The sequence below is a fragment of the Trachurus trachurus genome (genome assembly GCF_905171665.1).
Source record: "Trachurus trachurus genome assembly, chromosome: 13".
In the NCBI taxonomy this organism is placed as follows: Eukaryota; Metazoa; Chordata; class Actinopteri; order Carangiformes; family Carangidae; genus Trachurus; species Trachurus trachurus.
In genome coordinates, this window is record NC_139892.1 from 12,796,711 (window position 1) to 12,818,514 (window position 21,804).

Sequence of the window (21,804 nt, forward strand, 5' to 3'; positions counted from 1 at the left end):
CATAGTGAGAATTATGGCTTAACCCTCCCTAAAAGAGGAAACATTTATCTTTCTTATCAGTAATCATAAATACTAATATACAGTATTTTCCATATAGTCTACTTGCCAACAATGAGTACCCGGAAATGTTGAGTACCCCAAAGTTTTATGTTAGAAATATATAGTATGGGTCCCCAGTATTCAGAAACTACCGGATGCTAACTTGTATATATTGGGCAATTAGCACATTTGACATAATTAGCATAAATTAGCATATTTTGCCTATATGGGCAATATTTCAACAAAATTGACTTGGCTGATCTGGGCAATATTGGAGTGGTTTTAGGGGTTATTGATTATGCTGAATCCATTTCTGACATTTTCAAAATTCAAAATGGCTGTCTAAACCGGAAGTGACCAGATTGAAATCCATCAAAATCGGCCCACTGGCAGTTAAAATCTGGTCACTTCCAATATATATAAGTTAGCATCCGGCAGTTTCTGAATACTGGGGACCCATACTATATATTTCTAACATAAAACTTTGGGGTACTCAACATTTCCGGGTTCACAATGGGGCCCTATGGGCTGGCAAGTAGACTAATAGTTATCCATAGTTCCATAGTTATTCATCTCATCCGCTATCAACATCATCAACAACTCACTATGAAATCTTTTAATGTTCTTTTAAGGTCTTACTCTGTATTTATCTCTGCTATTCTGCATCTATCTGCTGTTTGTTTTATATTTTATGTCATGTGTTTTTCTTAACTTATGTTTCTTTTATGCACACGCCAAAGAAAAATTTCCACTGCTGGGACAATAAAGGTTTTCCGATTTTGATTCTGATGCCAGGAAGATGCTTGTAGTAAAACTTCCCCTAAGGAATCTGGTCAGTGACAGTGAGGGATGTTACATTTTGGTTGGTTGGTGTTTTGTCACATCAGTCTCTCTCTGAGTATTAATGATATGCAGGTGTATTGATTTATTTGTTATTGATGAAATTGTCTATAAATCTACAGTAGGGAATGACAGAAGAGGGGGCACTGCAGCTAATGGGGATAACGATGAATAAATGAACAAATGTATGATGTGTAGTTTTGACATTAGTTTCTTTCAGTTGCTTTGTCAGATGTGATGTTAATACATTTCCTCTTTTCACAGTCTTATTCAGTTCAGTTACAACATTAGTCCTTTGAACATTGGTGAAAATTCAACATGTCTGAAACCTCCACACTCACAGCCACAGCCCCGGTCGCTTTGCCACAGCTGAGTTATAGTAATAGCTGCAGTGAAATGTGTATTAAAAATAATAATGAAATAAGATATGATTCATTGGTATAAGGGGAACCCACCTTGCCGGCCATAAACTGTCCGAAGCCGGGGGGAAATGTGAGCGTTGAAATGAGTAAAGTGACCAGTGCTGGATACAGCAGACGCCTGAGAGACAGAGAGAAAAATAAAGATTAAAGCCGATTCAGTCGACATCGATACATGAAATGAGCTGAAGTGTTGATGTTTACACGGCTCAGAGTGTGTTAATGAGCGTGTTAACACACCGGTCGTTACTGCTTTCATTATTAATGTCACAGCAACAACAAGGTCTCACGATCACTGATGGACAAACAGTGGTGTTTACACAACAAAGCCCCGCTGTGTGTGTGTGTGTGTGTGTGTGTGTGTGTGTGTGTGTGTGAGCATGTCTCATTATATAACACACAACAAATGACAGTTATGTGACTTCACAGCTTATCGCCTGTACAGAACATGATGTATGTACAGTACAAAGGTGTTAAACTTTATTTACAGTATACAGACCAGCAACCTTTATAAATGTTAGCAACAAATCAGAGAACATGAGCTTCTGATATGACGACATGTAATCACTTCACATATTAAAATAGAAAAATCATCACAAACTAAATGCTCAATATACAAATATATGATTTATTTTATTTTAACTTGAGAACATACTTGTTTTTAAGGATTAAAATCATTCTTTTCTTGCTGTATATCAGTCCCAAACATGTCCTCCATGTGGACTAAAAGACGGACTTACAAAACACTGCAGTGGTTGAAGCAAAAATAAAATGCAGTTTCTCTTTGTGTCTAAATGCAGCTGATCTCAGAGTTCTCGCTTTGAAAACCATCGCTTCAGGGGCGTTCTCCCTCCACATCACTCACTCACTGTATCTGTAATAATGTTTGGTGGTTCATGTTGTAGTTCATTTTTCTGCTCCATATGTATCATCATGATTGTTTTTTGCCATATCTTAATAGTTATTACTAAGGAGAGTTTAATCTATTTGGAAGCAATCCAAAACTACCTCCATGGTGGCGGCAGTGGAGGTTTATGGGGTTGTTGTTTGTACTGACGCTGCAGCTAATAGTTCTTTTCATCATCCATTAATTTGCTGTCCATCTGTATAATGCAAAATTTGAAGAACTTCAATTTATGTTGATAAATGAAAAGAAAAGCTGCACATCCTAACTTTATCATGATTATTTGACTGCAATGATTAATTGATAATTTTTTGTTCTTTACAAGTAATTCATATGATTTCCAGTTGCACTCCTTTAAACAGTGAAGCCTTTATCTGGTGTTTGTCTAACATAAAACTATGTGACTAACGACAGTAAACAGATGACATCAGTGTGAGATTTAAAGCTACAGCTTTACTCGTAAAATATCTGGACTTAAATTCAAAAATACATGAGCAACTGTACATGAAATATCCAAATAAAAGCAATTTAAAAACAGCAGAATAATTAATTATCGATTATTCTAAATATACCCAAATATTTCAACTTCTACTTACTTTTTCATGAGGAATTTGTTGATGGCCTTCTGTTTCCTGATGAACTGCACAATGAGTCGGTTTAGGTACACAAACAGAGCTCCACCAAAACCACTGGCAATACTGCAGAGACACAAACACACACACACACACACAGATCAGAAAGAGTTGCGCTAATATGCAGTTGAATACATTAGTTCAAGTGTAAACAAACCAAAGCATCAATTATAAACATTTTTCCCTCTCAATCCACCTCCATAGGTTTTTCCACTGTGTGTGCACCTGGCCACAATGAAAAACAATGCAGATGTAATGAGTCTCCAATGGGCCGTGGGTGGACATCAGGTGAAGGGTGCAAACGTAACGTAGTTGAACCGTAACGTACAGTCAATACAACCCACGTACTCTATGAGATGTATGTTAAAATAAGCATGGGGGAGAGAAACATAGGATGGAGAGAGGGAGAGGAGAGGGAAACATAGGATGGAGAGAAAGGAAAGAGGAGAAAAGATGTAGGAGGAATATGCTGTCGATATAGAGGAGGAAAAAAACACTGACAAACATTGGAGAGAAAGAGAGAGAGATACAGTAGATAGAGAGAGGATACAGTGGAATGGGGATGTGAGGGGGAGTGGGAGACAAAGCAGAAAAGGAGGTTTACATAATCGTGCATTTAAAAGCTCAGTGGGAGTCCTCTTCATGGCATCAGGAAAAGAAAAGAAAGGAAAGAGGACAGAGGGAGAGAAAGAATAGACTCAGACAGCTACGTAGACAAGCTAATGCTTATAAATTTATCTTGCTGCATTATTAATTCCGTCAAATACCTCTGAATAAATGATGAACGGGATGATGAGGGAGTCTTTGCCCTCGCAGTGCAGCTCAGGAAAACACTGCATGTGTCTCTTTTTTGTGGTCTGCATGTTTTGTTTTTTTATCTAAAGGATCACATGCCACTGTCACTGTGTTACAGGTGCGGCCAGGTAAAGGTGATTTAAAGCCAGCGAGGCACCGAGGCACAGGTGGGTGAGGTACGTGTGAACTAATATGACTCAGAGATTCATTGTTTAGTCTATAAAAAGTCAGAAATGAGTAAAAATTAAACCAGTTCATAGCAACTTTTTCAGATTTTTGTCTGTTCTGGCACCAAAGACATTAAAATTACATTAAACCAAGCAAATGAAAACATTTGAAATTCTCTAAACACAGAATATTTGTATATTATTAAGATTATGCAGCAAAAAAAGCCAAAGAGATGCCTTTATCTGTGTCTGTTTAACCCAAAAATGATCTGTAGAAGTATCTTTATTTGGATTTAAAGGGAAAACAGAAGTTGGCATGGTCTCAAATTTTACTTTAATTTAAATTTAATAATAGTTTCTAGATGAGAACAGACAAAGATCACAAATTATGAAGCGACATTAGATTAAAAGAAGTTCTGGCAATATAGATGTCTTCAAATTGATCAACCTTTGCCACATAAATAACCATAAGCTGTATTTCCTTCACTATAATCAATTATCAGATTAGACTTATTGCTTTAGCTCTAGAAAATAAATCAGATGAAGCAAATAAATCTATTGAACTAATAAAGTAAGTGAGTGTGTTTCACAGTGCGACTCCTCCTGTACTCTATATTCAAAGTGTTTCACCACAAACACCATGAGTTTTAATTTGTCTGATGATAAAATATATTAGAACAATGTGTGTAAGTTGATAGTGAGCTATGACTCTGAGAATAAGTTGTCAGAGACTTATGAATAATGTATTTATATCCTCTTACTGTGCTGTCAACTCAACAAACAACACTGAAGGAGAATTATGTTTTTTTTCCTCGTCAACAAATCTCTCAAAATAAAATAAAAACGAATCACCAAGAACTGGTTCCATTAGTTCTGTAAGTTTTGTGTGTTTTCACAGCCTGTTATTCTCAATCCTCTCCACTGTTGTCCAGAAACTATTAATAACACACCAACAGTTTGTTCTGAGAGGATCCCACACATCCTGCTGCCGCACTTACTCACCACAGCAACAAACACAAAGAGTATTAATCCACTTCTAAAAACAACAACAACTAAAAAAAAAAGTCCCCCAACAAGTTTGCCTTTTTTTTCGGACTCTGTATACAAGGTCGTGTCGCAGTGGCCCCAATGTTTCCAAGCTCCTCCTGGGGGGGATCCTGAGGTGATCCCAGGCCAGATGAGATCTATAAGCCCCTCCAGCATGTCCTGGGTCAAACCCCGAGGCCTCCGACCAGTCGGACGTGTCTGGATGACGTCCAGCATTAGACGCCCAGGATGCATCCTAAACAGATGTTGAACCACCTCAAATGACTCCGTTCAACAAGAAGGAGCAGGACTTTCTACTCCGAGGCCCCTCGTGACCATTTTGAAGGAAGCTCTTGAATTTATTCAGTGAGACAAAACGCTGTGACCTGTTTTCCATCATATTCAGTAGGATTTAATGTGCTTGATGCAGAGGGACGTAAGAAAGTATTGAGAAAAGGCATCACCAGCCTCGTCCTTGAAGGCACCGTGCTGAGTTTGTGACCACTCGTGAGGCTACGAACGATCGTGTCAAAGAGGGGTTTCCTGTCGTCTCTCCATCTGCTGCTGTACTGAAAACACCAGAGACACAATTTAGCATGACTGCTATTGTGAGTAACAGGGAATCTAAAGCCTCTGTTTAATAGCAGGAACTTTCCCAGGTAAGAGATGGGAACCCTTTAAGGATCTACGCATGCTTCGACCTCAGGAACCAGTGTTTGAAGTAAGGTCTGGGGAAATTCAGCCAAGCCCCAAAAAAGTCCCTCGTCAAGGGAGTCGTGCTTCTGATGGGTCAATTACTGACTGCATTTTATTTCACCCATCACATTCAAAAGCCCACAGCTGGAAGCCAACTGTTTTGGTTTGATTCAAGAGTCTGTTTTTCATCGTGGTTCAGGATGAGAGTCCCAGGAGAAAGCGTGGGACAGATGGAGCGACGACAAGGTGCAGGCCTCGCTCAGAAGACGATATCCAGTGGAAACTGGAATTGACGACCCACAAAGAAAGAGTCTTTGCCAGAATAGCAATTTATATCAACAGTTTGAATGAGCTCAACATCATCCACACTGACAAACCGGTTCGAGAGAAGTTAAAAAACTTAAAAAGAACTAGAAAACACCCAGTAAGTGGTTTGACCTGCTCGAAGCTTCACTGGTACACAACCAACATCGGCCTGATTCTTCCTGGGATTTTAGGCCACAATGGAAACACAGAAACCCACAGGAACCTTTACTTCCTTAAGGAAATTTATCTGAACTAAACAAAAAAATCCAGCTGAAATCCACCTTAAATCAGTTTTTAAAACCCCAAATACTTTTGTTGCAACCACAATGAAAAAATGCACAGTGTATTGGAACATCCAGCTCATTTGTACACAACCAGTGTTCTGCATGTATTTGCATATGTGCATGTTATTTTCGTGTGCAGGAATCAGGTCGCTCTTCAGCCCCCACTGGTCCCAGTGCTTCTCATCTCTCCTGCCTGCAGGTGTAAACACCAACCAGACTCGTGTGCGACTCTTCAAAGACGTGCCCTTGGCAGCATGTAACACAGAACAAACTCTTTCTGGCCTAGTTGACTGAGACACTGACCGACTTTCCTCGCTTGACAGCTATTGGCAGGGGAAGATGGAAACTACACACACACAAACACACACACACGGACGTGCCAATGCACACGTACACACAGGCTTAGTGTAAAAGTGCGGCTGAGCGCTCTGGAGGCAGCAGCGCTAAACGTAACTGTATGTACGTGCACGTCAGCGATGCAGCAGTGGGTGTTAACACCTCCGGACGAAGAAAGAGCCAAAAGATGAAGCACAAAAGACAAGAAAGAAGAAGAAGAGAGGGATTTTCTTCTCTTTTTGTGGAGCCTACGCACAGTTACACTCAGGCTTGTGCTTTAATCTGAGAGAGGGAAAGGCAGCAGAGGGAGGAAGAGCACCGCCACCACCTCTCCACCAGCTTCCCTTCTGGGAAGCCCGTGGTCTCATTCACAGGCGAGGAGACGCCCTCAGGCTCAGGCAGGATAAAATAAGACATCCCTCAGTGCGCGAGCAACTGTTGCAGGCTGAATTATCCATGTTGGGTGACTCACGCTGGCTGCCCTGAAGAAGCAACACCTTCACAAAGCTACAGAGAGAGAGAAAGTGAGGCAGAGGGAGCAGCGCCGCGGTAACGTTTGAGTGTGTGCTGCAGTGACAGCAAACGTGAAAACCTGTCAAAACAACCGGACAGACGAAAAACAATGAGTCACAGTGTTTGGATTTACTTTAGGTTCATGTAGACTTTTGTGCTAAACCAAACCTGTGTGCAGGCCAGGAAGTATATTTTTATAACTTTTTTAATAATAAATTATTCATAAAGGGTCAATACGCTGGAATTTAGATCTGGCAACAACAATTTATCTTCATCTTCACCTTCTTTTACACCTTTTGTTTCTTTTTCCCATGCAAAACTATTATAAATACACATATGTCCCTGTATCCAGAGTGATAATGTCTTATATGTCACTTATATTATCATCACATAGTACAGTATATAGCCAATAGCAAAATTCAATTTGCACTTTTCCTTTCTTTTCATAATCAGATGAGAAGTTGCCGGTGAAAACGTACCCAATGACAGCGAAGGCAGGAAGCTCCTGGAGGTCGAAGGGGAAGTCGAGCCGGAAGCGGGTTTTAAACAGAGCTGTGATGGTTTCTGCAGCGAAGAAAAAAGACCAGAGTGAGGTAAGAACAATCATTGAAATGATGCAGCTCTTATAAACAGATGCAGTACAGGTGTTATAAGTTCAGGCTCTCAAGTATTAATGTATGGTAATGAGGTTCTGACCAGACCTCCAAACATCTGTCTCTATAGACACTGAAACTTTGTTAATGTTTGGTTCAACTCCTCCAACATCTATCATCAACAGCTCAAGTTTCTTCATCTTTTGCTGATCAAGAGGAGAAAATCCCTGGTGTAATAACATTCATGATGAACTAATCTGAACCCAGAGACACTCAACTGAAGCACACCGGACACACCTGCTTGTGTGGAAGTTAAAATTAATTAAAATGTCTGCTGTTAAACTTTTTCTAAAAAAAATTCTATGTGACAGATGTGCAGCTGTAGCTGAGCACATCTGTCAAACACATTTAAACTCTATCAGCTTTATTTTCACCTCTGAGATCTGTTAAAAGTCTTTTTAAAACCCCTTCTTCATTACTTTTCCTACTTTATTTAAAGGGCCTGTGTGTACGGTCTAGTGACATCTAGTGGTGAGGCAGCAGAACTGATCAACTCTCACCCCTTCTTTTTTCCCTGTATGTACAGTAGGAGAATCTACAGCGGTATAAAAAATGCAAAATGACCTCTCTGCATATACTGCTCAGTTTGTCCATTCTGGGCTACTGTAGAAACAAGGTGGTATATTCAATTTCTGCCAATAGTTCCGCTCCTAAATCCTCCACACTGGTCCTTTAATTTCTTTGTATAGATCTAAAATCAATAATCCTGTTGGTTTCTGGTTTGATCTTGTTGGTAAAGGCTGAATATTTGAATATTTTAAAACTACTGATCCTAATTTATAAGCAGTTAATTAAGTGTATCTTATCTTTCCTTGGTTCTTTCAAGGACCTTTGTAAACTTTTCATATTGCAAACTGGAGAAGTTCATACTAATACGTATCTCTTCTGTCCCACTCAGCTGAACAGCTCAGCTCTGTAAACATGTTGTTGTTATTGTCATCATTACCTTCGTCTCTGTTCCACACAGCCAGTACTCTGAAGATGAAGGCACTGAAGGTAGCAGCAAAGAAACCTCTCCAGTAGTTCCTCACCGCAAAGAATGTGGATGTTACTTCAATACTGAACAGCACTCCTGAAAAACACACGCACAAACACAATCCCACATAATTTCAACACTTTATTCATTACAATATATTTTATTTTATGTTTTTTTTCTGGGGACTCACCTCCTATGGGGGCGGCAAAACAGCAGCCCACTCCCACAGCACAGGCTGCTGCCAGCATCTCAATGTTCCTCGACTCGTTCTGAAACACACACATGCACACTGGTTAAACATCGAACCATTTCAGCATTTAACAAATAAACGCACAAAAAGCTAGCATTGGAAGAAGAAGCTGAAGTAAACGATACACAAATAAATTAATGGAAAAAACCCCGATAAATTAGCTCTGTGCTGCTTTAAAACAACTCCTTTCAATCCATCCATTCAGAGCAGATGAGGAGTTGTGGTGTAACACACAATAGGACGAATGGAAAGACAGCGCTGCATGACTGGAGGACAGGAGGTCACGGTGCGTCATGGGAAATGAAGAGGTTTTTTTTGTTTGTTTTTTCCCCCAGACAGGACGGATCTTGCAGGACTTACCTTCATTCCTATGCTTCAAGCAGCATGGCAGTGATAAAGAGGTTAGTGTGTGTCTGTGCATGTGTGTGTGTGTGTTTGTGTGAGACTTCACACTCAGTGTCTTATCCTGAACTTACAAACTTACAGTGTGAAACTCTAGCATGCAGCACTGCAGCTTACACACACACACACATACACACAGATAGATGGTCACAGAATAATGAAAAGAAGTGGTCAACAAACATTTTTTTTGCAAATACAGCTTACACTGCAAAACATCTTCATCTTTAATAAATATTTTATGACTCTCGCTTGCTTGGAATATTTCTGCTTCTTCAAAGTTCAAATCAATGTTGTCCAAGAAATAAGTTGATTTTTTTTCTCTCTCTCTCTCAAGAGTTTATTCTGACTGTTACGGATTCAAACATTCAGCTTCATGCTATTTATTTTTTTATGCACAAGTGCCTCAGGCTGCTTTTTGAAGGAAATACATAAAAACATAGGAGTCTGAGAGAAAATATTACATATACTGTAGTTGTTTTTGAGCAAGGTGATGGAGAACACTTCATTTTAAAGGATTAAAAACATGTTTCCTTTACTTGACACTAAATATTTAACTTTTTACTGAGTGAATCAGGAAACTTTAGTGGTGGGAGAAAAAAAGAAAAGAAAGGACACGGGCTGCAAAGCATGCAGGGAAACATGCGGGTGAATTACCTTAATCCCTATAAGACCAGGCTCCTTCAGGTAGCACCAAAAAAGAGAGTTAAACTGATGAGGACAGATGAACACTGAGCTGACGGAGGCAGATTTAACTAATATCAGTGGTTTTTAATCGTTCTGTTCTGCTTCATTAACAGTTTAATCTCTATAGACATTTATACAGTTCCAATAAAAAACATAATTTTCAATAACATTTGATACAGTGAGAACCCAGTGTGTGTCTGTGTGTGTAGCTCTGGTTTCTCTTCATCTTTTTTTTTGAAAGTACAGCACACTATCTAAGAGCACGCTGAAACAAAAAAGCTGTTTTTTACAGCCCACAGGCTACATTAGCATACTGTACTTCAAACTGTGGAGAGAGGACGAGCTACTGCTGCAGAGGGACCCAACACACACACACACACAGCATTAATATTCCATAAAATGCAGCACAACACGCTGGAGGGAGGGAGGAAGAGGGGCACAGGAGAGATTAATAGAGGGTTACTAGGAGACGGTAACTACGATGATGATGATGATGATGAGAAAAATTAACCGCATCAACTATGTGTGGGAATAAATTCCTCCTGTTGCAAATCCTCTGTCCATTTTGATTCCCCAGGTTTTCCCCTTCACTGTTACTCTTAATTAGTCACTGCAGTGAGAAACCATGAGAGAAAAAAGCATGAAAAGCTGTTTAAGATCTTTTTTAAAAGGTTCCTTTTTATATAAAGGTAGATGTCCATGTGTAGTGTGATTATAAAGCAGCTCTAAGTTCTATATTAATACTGTGAAAGTATTAAAGCCTCAGTCCACAGAGAAATGCACACAGCTTGTATTCAGAAACCGAGCCTTAAAACCAGCCGTCAGGACTTCCTGTCACTTTGTGATGTCACAACGAAGCAAGTCACTAAGCCCTGCCTACCACCTGGACCAACCATCCATCCAACACTTTTCAGATTTGGTTTCTCTGAGTGTTTTATTCTGATATCTGCTCTTTCTGCTCCAACCTTTATTGGACCATTTTAGAAAACAGTCAACCAATCAGAAGAGAAGCTCAGAGCCTCCTCTTTTCTGATTGGCTGACACAGAGCTTCAGAGAGAAGCTGAGAGAGGAAATGGAAAACTATGGATGGATTTTGCCTCTTAAAACCACAAATATATCTTTCAATGAACATCAAACTTAATATAAAACACTGGGAACTTTATAAAACAGGACCTTTAAAACATTTGAAAACAATGCTTCTATTTTTCATAATTAGCCTTCATTACAAAAACTTCACTGTTTTGCTAATGATTTGTCGGCCTTTTTCCAATGTTCTGCTCTCATGGACCAATAAAAATCGGAGTCTCTTTCTGTGTCTGTCCAGTTTAGCTGCTCCACTAAAACCACCTTTATGATTACGTAACAATTCAGTTTTTCCACTGCAGCGGACTACGTAACGTGTCCTCTTCCTGTAGCTCGAGGCCAACATTGCGGATGCAGCGCAGGGATTTTTTTAATTTTTTTTTTTTTTTGCGGCTCTCACGCCAACCCTTCATTCGGTCCCACTGCCCTCTGTACTCGCTTCAAACCGTCCCATCTTCCCACCATTTCATCACCCAAGAGAGCTGCTCACATCTTCAGAACAGAGAGAGATGAGAGTCTCTGTGCCTTCCTCCAGCTCCTGGACTCCTCTCCCAGAGGATGGGAAAGATAGAGAGGAGGCAAAAAAGAAAGAAAAGAGGGAGAAGAAGAAGAAGAAGGAGGAGGAGGACGAGGAGGAGAAAATGTATTTTTTTCCCTTTGCTCCTGATCGATCTGCATCTGTTCCATCCATCTTTTCCCCCTGACTGAAACTCTCATCTCATCCGCTGCATCTCTCAGAGCAAAGTTGGTTTTTGAAGATGAAAAAGATGTAATTTGTTGACAAATAGCCGACTGATAAAACATTTATAAATTGAGGGTATTTCTGGATGTTGACTTTACACGGGATGAAAGAAATCGATTCCTGAGGATAAATAAGAAAACATTTGCATTTCGTGTCCGTTTCAGCTTTTGTTTTATTTAATTTCCTTCCCGCTGTTTTCTCGCTCTCTCTGTGGACGTCACCAGCTGCTCAGACTTTACAGATCAAATTCAACTTGTGAAACCTCTGTTCATACTAATTATTGGATATTACATAGGCCAAATTTATGTTGCGTTCAAGACACCTCGGAAATAACAAAGAAGTCCAAACTCCAACTTGGAAATTTCCGACTTCCGACGTCATTCACCCTACAGGTTAACTCGGAGTAGAGAAAACATGGATGCCCAAAAGAAGTTCGGCATATTGTGGCTGAACATGACAATTATATGCAGCAGCAACTTTTGCTTATTTTTGAAGCAGATGAAGATGTGTGAAAACATCAACATAAACTTTTGTTCCATTTTACTGTTAACGATGTCGGAAAATCGGAGTTCAGAGATGATACCTGAATTTCTGACCTGTAATTTCCATTTGACAACATTCAATTCATTTCTCACAACATCGGGGTTGTTTTTTGTCTTTAACGCAACTTTGGAGTCAATACAAAACTAATGCTCATGTACTGTACTGACACAACACACGGAAACCTCACAGGAAGAGAGAAATGGAAAGTCACCAGTGACCATTTTGACACACTCTTCCTACATACGTTCATTTAAAGCTGCTGTTTACTAATCATCCTTCAGCTCCACCCACAATCCCTCTCTTCTGCTCAAATGTTTAATTTCCTGGATAAGGAAAAGGTGTGGGCAGCACAGGTGGGATGTCACAGGTTAATGTGCAGTTTCTGTACGGTCTTGAGTCTGGGAAGTCTCCAATGTGAAATTATCACTACAAACAGCAGGTGTGCGGTGTCACAGTTTAGCCAAATCACCTAATGTGGAGGATTTTAATGTTAAAAATCACCCAAAACTGTCCAAATGTCTGTGGTCTCCTAAATTTTTTTAAAGATTTTTAAATCGCCTGGTGTGTGGCCAGTCCCTCAGACAGCATCCAGCACTGTTCAGACTTATATCTGATTAGTTTTAACTGTTTTGTTATCTGTGTGCAGAATAGTAACTGAGTGTTTCACAGAGGTTTTGACCTTAAAGTCTTGTAAAAGTAAAACTAGAAAGGTAAATAACAAATGAATGAAAATCAGATTACCAGGGCCGTAATTTAATCTGTCACATAACCCGTTACAAAAAAAAAAAACTCTATATTGTTTATACCTGCTTAAATACATATGGTACTACTACTCTGTACAATTATTGGCAATGTTCATGTTCATGTCTCTGAGTGTTGGAACAACACTCAAGGGAACATTTAAGGGAATATCTAACGGTAATAAAAAAAGAAAATATATATATATATCATATGCAGACAACCTGACCAGAAACCGAGGGTGAAAAAGTTTAGAAAACACTCAATAAGAGCTGAACAAAAAACATATTTCCAAGAAATAAATCAGAAAATAACTTGAGCTAGAGTATGGAAGTATTTCTTTAAAGACCTGGTGGATGGCATGTGATGGCAGTTTATATGAAAAATAATAACGATAAAGAATGAATAATAGATGTTTCAATTTTAAGTTTTGCCAGTAAAATGCAGGGAGTTGGACAAAATGTAGAGAGAGTGGGAAGAAAACTGTTAAAGGAAGGGAAAAAAACAGTGTTTACCTCGTAAATGCCTCCGAACAGAGACATGAACTTGCTGAGCAGAGCTGCACACAAACTGGCGATGTGAACGAACGGACCCTGACAGGAAGAAGAAGAAAAAAAAAACAGACATTAAACACTACAGGTGCAAACATTACATGTTAAGAAGCCCCTCTGCCCTCCTGTTGGTTGTGTGTCACAGAAGACGGCACAGGGAAACACATCAGCAACAACAAAGTCTGAGTGAACATTAAAATTCAGGGAATGAAGTTCAAAGTGGAACTAAGGGGATTAAAAGTGAGAAGTGAAGGAAGTGAGAGGCTGCAGATACACAACAACCACAACAACACAACCAAAAAAGCCTGAGGCTTGTGTGTGTGTCCATGTATGTGTGTGTGTGTGTGTGTGGTAACAAGTCTTCAGGCTTGGCAGGAGTCTACTGTACTTACCTGGAACTGTTTTTGCTTCAACATTATACACAAACCAGAGTGTAAATGTGTGTATGCATGTGTGTGTGAGAGACATAAACAACATCTGCGCTGTGAATTTGGGGATTTCCACAATCTCCAGAAAAACATTCCTCTAGCTCCCTTTGGGTTTTACAAAATGTCCCGAGTCAACAGCACACCTTCCTTCAGCACTGTTGTTTTTGTTGTTGTTGTTGTATTCATGGTCTCCAGTTTTCACACTCGTTGCTCTCGAACTGAACCCGAGCACGTCAGCATATTGTGTGTGCACCTTTACTTATATGATATCCTAGTACTGAGTGGAAATTAATAATAATTTATGTTAGGCTATTTTATGTTTTTTAATAGCATAAAAATGTGATGAAAAATTGTGAAAATCTCCTCTTGTTTATAATATATAATAATAATATTGTACAGAGTGATATTTTAGCTGGATGGACCATATTGAGATATTAAAGGGGAACTATGCAAGTCTGGTCTCCTCTGTGTTGCTAACCCTCCTCTCCTCCATGTGCATTTGTTTTCAATGAAGCCGGTGAGAAATCAATCCATGAAGTGGTGGATAACGTTATTTATCACCTACTATGTTACCATGTGTATATTTGTGTAGCCTTATCTGTCATAAACAACAGATTACGGGTTACGGGGCGCGTTACGTTTGTGTGGCGGTGTCGCAGAGACGAGAGCTGGGACACCGGGTCGGAGGCTCTGATCTTACGAGGTTGGTTTTCAGCCAAGAGACGCTAGGTGGAAGTAGGTGGAACTAGTTACAAGTCATTGATTTAACCAGCACTAGGACTCTGAAGCTGGTTAATGAAGGTAAAAATGTAGCATAGTTGAGCTAAAAATCCTGCATTGTTCCTCTTTAAAGTTTGGATATGCCAGACGAAGTACAATAATATGCTTCATTGTCCTTCCATGCACTTTTAACTGCAGGCTACATAAAGATGATAACTTACAATCAGAATCAGACTTTCCTGATCCCAGGGGGAAAATTACATAACGTATAAGTTGCTCAGAGAAAATGAAGAGACAATGAGGTGGATAAAGATGAAGATAAAATTATAACCTTAAAACTTTAAAACAGTTGAGAAAAATAGACTGCTACCCCCCTGAACCAGCCCCGGATAAGCGAAAGAAGACGGACGGAGTAAAATAGAATATGTAACCTCGATGCCAAAGGCAGAGAAGAAAATCTATAAAACTTTACCACAGGACTCCAGTGAGTTTAACTCAATTTGGTTGATATTGCCATTTAAATGACTGGTACTGTAGTTAGTTTGGTCGTCGGTGGCTATTTGGTGGTGCCGTTAACGAATCATCTGTAATTAAAAGCACTGAGGACGTTGGGAAGTGAGACGCTCAGGTCCTGTCCTTTGATGAAGTTGTGCTCTGATTTCTGACATAACAGAGCTGCTGGAAAACCCAATTCACCACAGACACCTGTTCTCCAGTCGCTCCTGCTCTTCAAAATCTGTTTTTTTTAATATATTTATTATATATATATAATGAGTTGGATTCAAGCCTCAGACAGCCCGGTGTTCTTTTCTGATATTGAAGGTTTATGTGTTGTTGTTGCGTAAGCCGATGGCAGCTTGGTGCCAGACTGGGTTCTTCTATAATTTTCTGTCAAACAAAGACACGCTGAACTGAACTGAACTAGAACTGAACTGTGTTACCGAACGCCTTACAGCGGCTGCTGAATGTGGGTCAGCACTTGAGTTTTCCGGCCATTTCTGACCTTTGTGTCGGTGACAATGAGACGGATCTGTATGATGTAAGTTTATGTTACCTGGAACATCTATTTGTGCTCACACACTAAAGCACATGTGAGCAATTTACCTCAAGGTTTTTTCACTCAACAGCCTCTTTCTTCCTCTCTTTGGATTCACATATGGGTGACTGATGATGAGACTGTTGGACTGTGCAGTGTGTGTGTGTGTTACATGCAGTCGCAGCACAGTGTGTCCAGATCCACCCCCCCCCCCCCCCCAAAAAAAAAAAAAAAAAAAAAAATTGCATATCAGATTTGATACAAACATTTTCAACACGGTTCTACTATAAAATAAGTTATGAAATATTAAGTAGTTTTACTTTGCATCAATGCAGTAACTATTCCTATTGAAGTTTCAGCAACATTTTTAAAAAGTTTTTCTTACCTTAACCTTTTCAAAATTGGCAAAAATATGAGAAAACACATTTGGGTCACTGACTGACAGCGGCCATATTGAAGGCCTGCTGGTGCATAAATAACTGCACCCTGGTGGATTATCTGATCGTATACATTAGGTTTTTCAGGGGGAAAAAATCACAGTGAGGATGTAGAGGTCTAAAAAACTCATGTATTTTCATGCATCAAATTTGATACAAATGGCAACATAGGGTTAAAAAGGCCTGTGCAGCAGGTGATGCCGGTTCCTCACCTCCTTGCCCAGGGGCATGCCGCTTCCCAGAGCGCAGGTGAGGCCGATGACTTTGGCCACAAAGGTTTTGAAGGTGAGGTACTCCTTCAGCACCACTCCTCTCAGGATGGTCTTCATCTCTGGGATACCTGAACCTGCAGGAGGAGAAACAGACCAGTGTCAGCTCAGAGAGAAACCACATATGGTTGTCTTCATCTGACTTCTGTCCTTCAAAGCTCCATTTTTCATGACACATGGAATTCATTTATCATATTTTTGGAATCAAGACCTGATTTCCTAACTCCTTAAATCGAACTTCTTCCAAGTAAGACTGTTTCCTTTTAATTAAATTCTATTTATGTTGGTTTTGTATTATTATTTGCTTCTGTTGTCTTTTTAATGTTACATTCATAAATACTCTCTTTTTCTTATTTTTACATATGCATAGGTGGATATTTTGATTTGATATTTTATGTATGTTTCTCTCTTTTGTTCTCTCTCTCACTCTCGCCTGTTTATTTCAGTTGACTATGTAGTCGGGGGGAAGAAGGGAAGTTGTTTAAAGACTTGAAAGATGTAACAAAATATTTTTGGACGAATGATGTACCAAGTTCAAAAATCAATATGCGTTAAAAACAAATTTAACACACTGATTTCTGCATTAGCAACAAAGTTTAAGGTTTGGTGAACCGGTCTGAGTGTAAACAAAGATGTCTGCAGCTTCTCTTGGCTTTACAAAGTCCAACTTGTGAGAGGAGATGTAGGCCAATCAGATGTGGGACTGTCTAAAACCGTCCAAAGCGTCGTACCGACAGCCTGCGGGGCGAGGATCTGGGTGAAGCCGGCGGAGAAGGTGATGAGGACGACGGGATACGTGACCCAGGCCAGATACTGCAGGAAGACGTTACTGTCCAGACCACCGTACATCCACTTCTGTGCTGTGGACACACACACACACATACGGATACACACAAAACACACACAGTAAGAAAGAGTGTTAGTGCTCATGTTAAGTGTAGATATATAACATTGACAGCGAAGGTACTGTGAGGGGAAACTGTGATGCACACATGCACATGCAAGAGAGATGTAGTATTAAACATTAAAAAGACATGAAACCTAATGGGACTATGTGTGTGTGTGTCACAGGTGACGTCGAGTCATGTTCTGCACTCAATTAAAAGAACTGTACATCATAACCAAAACTGACAACACTAGGATGTCTTCTCTTTGAGAGTACCACACACACACACACACACACACACACACACACACACACACACACACACACACACACACACACACACACACACACACACACACACACACAGGAACCATCCATCCCTTCATCCTTTGATCCCCCTTCGATCCCTTTTCCTGTCTTCCATCCGTCCACCTCCACCTCCTTCATCTCTCACTTGTTCCTCTATAACTTCTCCTTCCTGCTCATGTTCCTTCACTTCACTTGTATTCACTCGTTCTTTCTTCTACTCTTCTGTCTTTTTTTTAACTGGACTTTTGTTATAAATAAAAATGAATGCTTAAAATTGATCCCATCCTCCCACTACACATTTTCTAACCTCTTATTTTTATTCATCCTCCCCTCCAGGCCTGACGTCCATTCATGTCGAGTTTATTTTATTTATTCATTCAGTAAAATGTAGTTTAGTCTAAATATAACAGTCAGTGAACCACCACTTCCTGTTTTCCTCTACACCTCCTCCTCCTCCTCTTCTTGTTTCTTTCTCTTAAATCACCTATTTTCATCCCTCCCTCCCTCTGTCCTCCCCCCGGTCCTCACCTTGTAGGCAGATGGCGATGCAGAAGTCCACCACCCAGCTGACCAGGGCCATGAGGAGTCCCAGCAGGATGAGGAAGATCCAGTCCTCCCCGACCCGCGAGATCAGGAACTTCTGACAGCGAACCGTGCAGACTACAGGGAGGGCAGGATAACAACACAAACATGTTAGGGCTGCAAAAACACACTCAAAAAAAACCAAACTACATTACCCACAAGACACTGGGGTTGTGGAAAACACTGGTGACCAGCGACAGTCGCTGCGTTTCCATCCGAGAAACTGTAAACACATCACCTGCCCTGAAATCCATTAAATCCTAAATACTGTATCATTTTTGTTTTGATGAGAAGCAGCAGTCGAAGCCTCTCGTGTTAATGAGTCAGTGCAATTTTGGAAAACGCTGAAATCTATCATTTCACCCCGAAGGAACGCAGGATCAATGAAAGCTGGGTAATTTGGGTAATTTGGTTTTTACGGCTCAGTGATTTTCTAATAATTTTCTGGAGGGTTCCCAGGGAGAAACATGATTGATACTAATTACAGATAAGATAGAGGCAAAACTTCTGAGACTGTTTAAGGTAAACTGAGTTGATTTTATGATGATCATGGCTGAAAATGGGCTGAATGTACCCAGCAATTACATTTAAATTGTGCTCCATATAGAAGGAAAGATTTATTCTGTATTTATTACTTATTATTGGAAACATCTTATGTGCAATGAAATTAAGTGTTTCTGCTCTTGTAACATAAAGCTATTAGAGGAGTTTTGAGAAAAGAAAGTTACAAACATTTATTTAACTTTTCTTTCTTCCATCAAAAGTAAACAAAGTTAGGTTTCCTTGAAAACTGATCACGGTGAGGATTATTCAAAGTAATTAGAAAACTGCTCCTCATTGACAAATGAATTTCCCCTCGGGGATTAAATAAAGTATTTCTATTCTATTCTATTGATGAAGCTAATTAGTTTATACAATATTATTCAAAGAAAGAAGTTCACATTCCTTGAAAACTACAACTTACAAATTATAGTTTAGGTGAACTGGTTTTAGGGTTATTTGTCAGTTTCAGCTGTTGTCTTCTTTATAATACAAGATGCTATAACATGAGCAATTTTGTTAGCAAAAATTAGGACATTTGGAGGTTTGTTTTTGTTTTGTTAAACTTTTTCTTTGTCAATCTCTCCCAAATTTCACCAAACCTGTTTTCTTTCTTTCTTTTCTTCTGGACAGTCAATACAATGTAGCATTATCTCCCTTTTAAAGGATTACTGCTTCTTTACTCATCCTTTGCAAGCTATCACATCTTTACATAAAGAGTTGAGTGTCATCGGCGTATCATTTAAGTCAACTACTTGTTATTGTTATTTTTAATTCAAGCTTGGATGGAAACTCAGCAAACTGTGGTGTAGAATAAAAATACTAGAAAAAATAACACAACCGCAGAAACCAGTGCAAAAACAAGAAGTTACAACAGAAACTGTTACTGTTATGACACAAGCCGACGGATTGTGCCGTTACCTCGTGTTAAGATTATTATTATTACCGAGTGGAGCAGGCTGACGACAGAGTGGACGACACTGATCTACGACGCTCAGACTATATTAAGTGCACAGCACAAAAATGGAGGCACTACAAAGCAGAACACAACACACACACAACAATCGTCACAATCGGATCGACTGTACTCACCTGCCAACACCACAACGACTCAGTCGCAGAGTCAACACTCGCATACACACAGATACTTATTAAGACTAATTGCTGGGACAAAAAAGTTAGTTTTCGAAAGTGACTCTTTGCAGTGTGCACACACTCACCATTACCCATAATGCCCCTCTCTCCTCCTCCTCCTCCTCCTCCTCCTCCTCCTCCTCCTTTCCTACCATCTTTCAGGCCTGTTCTCGTTTCTGCATCGTTCAATCATTGATCATCACTTTTTTTCAACAGCAGCGTTTGATTGTGGAGAAACCAAACTCACACACTGCAGCTGTGAGTGTGGTGTGTTCACGGTGACGCTAAACATGTGATGCAACAGATTCGCCAGAGACTTTGTGGATAAAGTGAAATGAAACGGAGGCAAAGAAGACGAGAAAACACAGAAAGTGGAGGCGAGACTGACACCTCACTTTGACTGACAGACAGAGAGACAGAGGGAGAGAGATGATGGATGCTGCAAGGATGGAGAAAAAAAAACACACACACATATGATCACATTCTTCCAATCAACACCTTCAAGAGCCGTCTCACACACACACTAACACACACGCAGGCAAAGACTGTCACAAACACACACACACACTTTGCTCTCCATCACTGTGCAGACAGTAATGTGACAATTCTAAGAAACAGGCTTTGTACATGTGTATATTTAGATTTATGTTATTTCAGCATGTGTGTGTGTGTGTGTGTTTGTGTGTTTGTGTGTATGTGAATGTGCTTGTGCGTCATCTCACCCACGGGCCGTCTGTGTTCTTGGACCCCTTCTGTCATCTAGACACTAGTCACTGTAAATGGGTGTTAGTGTGTGTGTGTGCGTGTGTGTGTGTGTGTGTAGACATGATTTCTTTGTAGCCTACTTTTATACATGGTGTGTGTGTGTGTGTGTGTGTGTGTGTGTGTGTGTGTGTGTGTGTGTGTGTGTGTGTGTGTGTCTAGCAGCAAGTGTAATCTTGTCTTTTTGGAGATGTAATTTAGTTAGCTCCGTCTGTGCTGGTATTGCTTAATAGGTTTTTCTGCAGTACACACACACACACACACACACACACACACACACACACACACACACACACACACACACACACACACACACACACACACACACACACACACACACACACACACACACACACACACACACACACACACACACACACACACACACACACACACACACACACACACACACACACGTGCAGACTGGTTGCTGACTTTATTCTTCCTGGCATGCAATAAGCAGCATGCTAGTTCCCAATCACTCTCATTGCCTTCTGACTCACCCTCTGCACCACTCTCCTCCCCCCTCTCCCCTCCCTGATCCCATCATCCCTCACTGCACTGCCCCCTCCTCCCCCCTTTTTTCTTTTTTTTTACTTCCCTTCCTCTGCTCCCTACTAATCACATTCAACCTCTGACTTTACCTCTCATCTCCTCCTCCTCCTCCTCCTCCTCCTCCTCCTCCTCCTCCTCCCTCCCTCGGTCCTTATCTTCCGACTTGCACTCCTCCTCCTTTTCCACACTTTTCTTTCTTCTTTATCACCCCTCTTCTTCTTTCCCATCTTTCTCCCTTCATTCTCGGTTGCCTGCTTGCTCGTTCACTCTCTCTTCAGTGGGAGATGTAATGCCCACATACCTGCCAAGACTAATTTAGGTTGCCGTGGCTACACAGTGCATCCATTTCCTTGGCCTAGCATTAGGAGACTGGCACATATGTGTTTCTGCTGGTTTTTACTTTAGCGTCAGGTCTTTGTTTCTTCATTTTTTTCTTAGGACTCAAACTACAGACATTTGATATTTAGAGCTAATAAAAGTTTAAAGGTACCTTCCTGCAAATCTAATGTAACACTGATGTACTTGAACAAATTGTATGTGCTTCTGCCATCACGAAAATATAGTTA

At 40.2% G+C, this 21,804-nt stretch overlaps 1 protein-coding gene across 1 annotated transcript in view; it reads right to left on the reverse strand.

Annotated features, from left to right (window-relative positions):
• The window catches only part of LOC310996423 (chloride channel protein 2-like), a 165,392-nt gene that overhangs the window by 63,826 nt on the left and 79,762 nt on the right, over nucleotides 1-21,804 (reverse strand). Inside the window, exons 3-11 of the mRNA XM_083985815.1 lie at nucleotides 18,194-18,325; nucleotides 17,202-17,330; nucleotides 16,414-16,547; nucleotides 13,545-13,622; nucleotides 8,777-8,855; nucleotides 8,557-8,682; nucleotides 7,437-7,521; nucleotides 2,799-2,900; nucleotides 1,335-1,419 (exon numbers count right to left, since the gene is read on the reverse strand). Coding sequence (XP_083841941.1) covers nucleotides 1,335-1,419; nucleotides 2,799-2,900; nucleotides 7,437-7,521; nucleotides 8,557-8,682; nucleotides 8,777-8,855; nucleotides 13,545-13,622; nucleotides 16,414-16,547; nucleotides 17,202-17,330; nucleotides 18,194-18,325 — 950 coding nt within the window. The remainder of the gene's footprint in view (nucleotides 1-1,334; nucleotides 1,420-2,798; nucleotides 2,901-7,436; nucleotides 7,522-8,556; nucleotides 8,683-8,776; nucleotides 8,856-13,544; nucleotides 13,623-16,413; nucleotides 16,548-17,201; nucleotides 17,331-18,193; nucleotides 18,326-21,804) is intronic.